Genomic DNA, 7,081 nt, shown 5'->3' on the forward strand with positions numbered 1-7,081 from the left:
TTTTTTTTTTTTGTGAAGTTTTGCATATTCCATAAAGGGGACATTCATTTGGCTTGTTTAATGAACACCCATTTAAAAAAAAGGACTATCATGGCATTAAAACTTTTTTTTTTCTTTCCTTTATCCCACTTCAAGAAATTCATTCTACTTCGAATAGCTTCATTTCCCGTCGAGTCTTAGTCACTGGTGTAAGAACCTCTTTGCCGCAAGGTGAACGTTCTGATCGAACAGGGAACTGGTTATAATTCCGTTAGGCTCGTACAACGGGTTTAGTAGAACTTTTATGTAATTTTCATGAACTGTTTCGAAAAAGGCTCTAATACTTTCATCAGAAGGTATATGTATGTTGTTGGCATATGCCGAATTACTTATTTCATTTTTATTTTTATATAATAACAAGAATTTTATATGACCAGGTGTACAGTAAGCTGATACACTGTAATTATTAAACGAGTCAATAGTTTTTAAAAACATATTTGTGCTTTTCCAAACTACTTCATCTAATGAATCTAACGACTGATGAATTATGAATTGAGCTAAATGTTCAGATATATCTTTTTTTCCATTTATGGACAAATCTACTTCGTATATAGGGATATCACCTTTTCCTATTATCGTTAAAACCAAAACTTGACATATGCCACTGGAATTTATGCCTGTATTTCTATTCATCTTTATGATATATTTCCGATATATGTTTTTATCTATTCTACATGCGCATGTTCATCATCCCGTTTGGAAATTCACCACACGGTAGCTCTTCGTTTATTTTATGACAAGCCCCTGTACCCATACATACGCACATATGCCCATATATGCATATACATATGGATATACATATACGCATATATATACATATACGTATAGATATACATATACGCATATATATACATATACGTATAGATATACATATATATATATATATAAACATACGTATAGATATAAATATACAAATATATATATATATATATATATACTACTATGCCATATTTCGAAGTTCCCTTTTAACTAAAAACAGATCTCCTTACATATAGTTCATCATCGCTTCTTCTTTTTCTTCTTATTAGAAAAATAAATATGTTCGATAAGTCGAACTGGAGCACAGTTAAGATATGCTAGCAGTCATAAATCTCCTGTGTTTTCTTAATAGTTCAGTTGGCACATCAATTGTACACAGCTATATATGTACATGCGTACGTCCTTAAATGCATATATATATATATATATATATATATGCATAACACATATATGCCCATACATTTATACAAACTTCGTTATGAAAAAAAAAAAAAGAAAACAGCGCAAGTCCGTTTTTGCGAATATCAAAATGTACTTAATTAAATAAACCTACAATTAAGCGGCTAAATATTTGCCAACTTTGGTAAAAACGAATTTTCCACTTGAAAATGTCAACATAAAATTGGTGGGCACGTAATATAAGCGGACGAACAAAAAAAAAAAAAAAAAAAAAAAAAAAGCGAAACGAAACGAAAAATGCTAAAGAAACATACGAAAAAATGCAAGAAAAAGCGCGAATTCTTTAATTAAAATGGTGCGCCCAAAAGGCGCAAAAGCGTAAAAGCGTAAAAGCGCAAAAGACCATCTGTTCGTGTTTATAACCTGTACATAGGTAAACCCACGTATGCACTTATTTACCTAGGTGAGCCCTACATGTGTGCACAAAAAATTTGCAGTTATTTCCAATTTTTACTATGAAAGGGTGAAATTTTAAAAAATTAGCCCCTCCCCCCCGGTCTTCTAATTATTATTAAGCATTTTTAAGCTTTGGAACAAATTTTTTAATTTCCTTCTTGATTTCTATTTTTTTTGTTAATTTTACATTCACCTTATTTTTGTCAATGAACACGGTACTCTTATTGGTTTTTTCGAAAATGGACTTCAAAGTGCTATTCTCTTCGCTGGCTTCTGCAAAGGGAAAATGTAAAAAGGAAGGAACGCAACGATTAAGGAAGTGGAAATGGGTAAAACTTGCACACATGCACACTTGCACATACATATGTGCACGTAAACACACGCAAACGCATACATACACATACATGAACAGGCATATATAAATGCCCTCTCACATTTGGAGCGTGCGTGTTACTTGTCTGCAGGGGCGACGAGTCTGCCGTAGGTATTGGCTTCTTCAAAAGTTTGGGTGCAATGCCTATCTGTTTTGATCCTGTTTGAGCTTCTTTCTCAGGGATGGCCTCTTTTTTTGTAGATGGCTTTAATTTGAAAAGGGATAACATCTTGGCTTTAATAGTTGTTTTCTCTTCAATACTATTTTCCGATTTGTATGATTCTTTTTCAAGTGCAGGTCTTTTCTCTTTTTTCATTTCGTCATTTAAAACTGCCTTGCTGTCATTATTTTTAACATTTATATTATCCTTGTTTACCTCTTTCGTTGTAGGTAGAGGTGTTTTTATAAACATTTTGTTAAATATTTTTTTTAAGTTTTCTTTCTTCGGTTCAATTTTTATTTTTATGAGAGGTCTTATTTTACTATTATTTGATGAAAGTCCCTCATTTAGGTTGACTACTTCCGAGTTGTTCATGTTCTTATTAGCATTATTTGATTTACTGCTCTCTACATTGTTTGGTTCTCCTACATCAAATGGTTTTTTAGCTAGTTCCGTTTTAGCAATTTTCATTTTTGCTAGCTCAATTTTTGGGAGCTCCTTTTTTCCGTTAAATGGGAGTTTAATTTTCATTGTTCCATCCTTCAAAATATTAGCACTCTTTTTGATTAATTCTTTATTTTTTAAATTAAATTTGTTTTCATCATTTGACTTATTTATTTTTTCTAAATTTGATTTTACTGATTCGACATTATTCCCCTTTGTATGCACTAAATTTTGTACTTTTTTCTGGTATTGTGCTAAAGTAGTTGGAGGAGTATCATTAATATCAGCAGTCGTATTTTTCACTTTACTTGTCTCAAGTTTTTTGGTTAAATTTTTTATTAAACTTCTAACAGAGGATGTATTGTTAGTACCTTCTATGTTCATTTTATTTTTTTGCGCTTCTTTTTCATTATCACTATTACTACTGATTGAAATATTGCCATTGTTGTTACTACTGACGTTTTTGTTAATAATGTTGTTTGTCTTGCTGATTATTCGTCCTTTATTTGCTCCGTTTAAATTTCCCTTTTCCTTTAACTCAGCACCTGCCTTGTTTACATTTGTAATGTTGTCTATCGTCGATCCTGTTATGAGAATGCGAATGAGGGGAGAACACAAAAAAAAAAAAAAAAAATTAACAGTTTATATGATAAGAAGAAGTTAAGAAGTTACACTATTAGGTATAGTATAGGAAAGCATGTAACAATCACGCACGGAATAATAGCTATTCTAACAAATAGGCTAGTGTTCCCTTTAGAGAATTCTACGGAGATCAGTACCTTTATTTTCATTCTTCGAGGTATATTGCTTGAAGACGACCTTCTTTCCCTTCAACGCAGAAAAACTAGTCTTCACATTACTGGAAGTATTACTGTTGTTAATATCTCCATTGGTATTACCCGTAGAATTAGAGAGACCATTGCGCAACGAGGGCTGTTGCCTGAGCTCCTGTTGATCCCTATCAGCAATGACCTTACTGAGCACAACACTTTTTTGAAATGTCAATTTCCCTGCATGAGCTACTGTTGTATCATTAGGTACAACCGTTTTATGAGTACCATTTGATAGTAATGTTTTTGACTTGCTTGCACTTGAAATATACGAAGGGAATGTATAACGTTTAGCATTTTTAAATATTTCTGCTGGTAGAATTGCATTATTAGGATATGCATACACAGTTACATATATTTTACCAATGATATCTGGTTTTGTTTTATCCATTCTTGAATATATATCCCATGAAGAATCTTTTTTTAATGTCTTTTCGCTAATAAAAGAACATATAGATGTACCTATTAACATCCTACCCGTTATATCATGAATATCTATCATGAAGCTAGGAATATTACCTGGAGTCTTCGGTGGTAGAATGTCCAAATGAATATTACTATCAATATTGAACATATATTGCCCTATATTTGTCATGGCATTTGGTTCTTTAGGTTTTGTTACTCGCTTACTATTTTGAATTGCATTTGTTGGTGTTTCGTTATCATATCTTACTACACAAACTATTCGAGGATTTTCCTTTGCATATTTAATTTCTACCATTCCCACTTTTATATCGAAACCTAGTAAATCTTGAGGTATAATAGTAATGTTATTACTATCACTATTATATACATTTTGAATTTTTTCCAATTTATTTTGTTCTTCTTCGACATATTTTGAAAAAAAAGTTTCATCTTCAGTGTTATTAATACCATTTATATTATTATTATTTCTGACCAAATCCGAAAAACTATTTTCTGATGCAATAGGAATTGTACTACTTTGATTCATTTTGTTATGACCATGTTCATAATTATTGTAAGTATGATCATAATGGATAGGACTATTACAGGAAGAAGGAGGAAGCCATCCATCCGCTTCAGATGACACTACAGGAGGTAAAGGAGGAATAGGAGGACTTGTAAATTTTCCGTCTTTTAACAATCCAACAGATTGATAGTATAACATTCCATATAGAGAGTTAATGCGTGGATCAAGTGTTCTACATGGGTATATATAATCCAGTAGTATTTTTATCGTTCTTATTGTCTTCTCTGTGTTTGTTTTTCTACCACTTACACTATTATTATAATTAGCAGTAGCAGAAGGACTAGCATTATTAGTATTGTTAGTATTGCTAGTACCATTACTTTCACATAACTCTGCAACTACTTGCGTACACACACCAGCAAAGGACTGAACTAACGTGTCCAGTTGTATATACAACAAATCGATACGACGCACTGTGTCAATTAAAGAATTTTGATTTTCTTTTATATTATTTAACTTGTCTTCCAGTTTTTTCGTATATATTTTATTTTTTTCTAATGACGCATATGCATTATATACTTCCTTCTGTAAAAAGTAATTGTTTTTTTCTGAACAAGTTCTTTTCTCTTTTTCTATTTGATATAAATTAAAATAATGTCTTATTTTGTTTTCTAATTCTTCTAAAATATTTTCAATAATTTCTGGCTCTGGTCGAAGCCTTTCGTTTATTGTATCCCTTGTCAGACTATACTTGTTTCTTTCTAATTCTTCCAAGTTGATTAGTGCATCTTTCCATGCTTTTTTATCGATGCTCTTTTTCTTCTTCTTCATTTTTAAATACCCTGATTAAGACCAACTCTTGTAAAACGTTTGGGGGAGCAGGGAAGGGTTAATATGGTTAAAAACATTGACAAGCGGGGGTTTCTAAGCATGCAGAAAAGTGGTACGAGAAAGGGGAGGAAAAGAAGAAAGGCATATGAAGAAGGGTAGATACACACAAAAAAAAAAAAAAATATACATAAACATATATATGAGCATACGTATACGAACATACGTCCATGCAGTGTGTTTAAAATAAATCGCTCCTATATTTGTAGGTTAAAAAGGAGAAGATCACTGTAAAGACAAAGAATCATACATAAACATATTGTTATATTGTAAGCTGATTAAACACACGAAGAAGATTACATTCTGTCACAAGAGTGTTTATTAAAACGTCTTCATATGGAGGAAATTGCATTTATTTAATCAATGAATGTTAAGGAGATAAAATTAAAAGGGGATATTAAATGTGAGAAATAAAAAGTACATTAAAAGTGTGCAATAAAAGTGTACAGTAAGAAAGAATATTAAAAATGGAGTTACAAAATGGAGTTACAAAATGGAGTTACAAAATGGAGTTACAAAATGGAGTTATAAAATGGAGTTACAAAATGGAGTTACAAAATGGAGTTGCAAAATGGAGTTGCAAAATGGAATTGCAAAATGGATCTACAAAATGGAGTTGCAAAATGGAGTTACAAAAAGGAGTTACAAAAAGGAGTTGCAAAATGGAATTGCAAAATGGAGCTACAAAATGGAGTAACAAAACGAAGGTTCAAAAATGAACATTGAAAAGGGAATATTGAAAGATAAGGAAATATTTGTTCATTTTTCTCCCTTTTACGATATATGGTACGAAATAATTATTGTACTCATAAATAAAAACTTTGGGTACAACGAAATGACGAATTAATGAAAAACATGCTTGATTTGTAAAAACATTGACTTTTTAAAATTATAAGGAAGTATGTATATGTGTTAGTATATGTGTAAGTATATTTTAAAAAATATTTATACATAATAGACATAAATTTATTAACGTGCACATACTATAGGTAGCCACAGAAATATGTACACATATACACAAACATACGTACATACAAACATACATGCATACATACAAACATACATGCATACATACAAACATACATGCATACATACAAACATACATGCATACATACGAACGTACGTATAAACATACGCCCATATACACATGTGAACATAAATGAGAGTTAATCCCACCTGAGTACATAATATATAAGTTGAACAATTTATGAACACTTTAAATGATGTTGTTTATTCACATGGTTCAAATTATGAACTCTTTTTTGGGAGAAGTGTTACGAATATAATTTAAAAAATAAAAAAATTCTTCCATTTTTTAATTAGTGAGTTTTGCTTTTTAAAACTATTAAAATGAGTATATTCGTTTTTCTTCTACTTTTGCTGTACTTTTTTTTTTTTTTTTTTTTAAGTCAATTTATTGTACTGCTCCCCAGGTAGCTGTTAGAACATTTTAGCCAAGCAACGTATTTTTTTTTTTTTTTTTTTCTTATGAACAGATCTGTTGTTTTTTTTTTTTTTTTTATAAGCAAGTTCGCATTTTTTTTTTTTTTTTTCATCATTTTTTATTATTTTATAATATATTTTGTTATTTTTTTTTTTTTCATGCACACGCACACAAATGCACACACAAAAAAGTTTTTTTTTTTTTTTTTTTTTTTTTTTATGAACAGTTCAGATATACATTTTTCTGAGGATGTAAGATGCCCCTATATCTTCTTTTCGTTTGTTGTTTTTTTCTACTTTTTTTTATTTATTTTTTTGTCAAATTATAGTTAAGTGTGAATTTGTTTTTGGTATAAGCT

The 7,081-nt window shown here is 30.4% G+C and overlaps 2 protein-coding genes across 2 annotated transcripts; both read right to left on the bottom strand.

Annotated features, from left to right (window-relative positions):
• Positions 1-180: 180 nt before the first annotated feature.
• Positions 181-672, bottom strand: MKS88_004249 (trafficking protein particle complex subunit 2; the record flags this gene model as incomplete). The annotated part of the gene is made up of 1 exon (XM_067217409.1): positions 181-672. The coding sequence occupies one exon, from the start codon at positions 670-672 to the stop codon at positions 181-183; it is 492 nt and encodes a 163-aa protein (XP_067071840.1).
• Positions 673-1,768: 1,096 nt separating this feature from the next.
• On the bottom strand, positions 1,769-5,222 carry MKS88_004250 (uncharacterized protein; the record flags this gene model as incomplete). The annotated part of the gene is made up of 3 exons (XM_067217410.1): positions 1,769-1,926; positions 2,108-3,214; positions 3,410-5,222. The coding sequence occupies 3 exons, from the start codon at positions 5,220-5,222 to the stop codon at positions 1,769-1,771; spliced, it is 3,078 nt and encodes a 1,025-aa protein (XP_067071841.1).
• Positions 5,223-7,081: the final 1,859 nt, after the last annotated feature.

The sequence above is a fragment of the Plasmodium brasilianum genome, chromosome 12, assembly GCF_023973825.1.
Source record: "Plasmodium brasilianum strain Bolivian I chromosome 12, whole genome shotgun sequence".
In the NCBI taxonomy this organism is placed as follows: domain Eukaryota; phylum Apicomplexa; class Aconoidasida; order Haemosporida; family Plasmodiidae; genus Plasmodium; species Plasmodium brasilianum.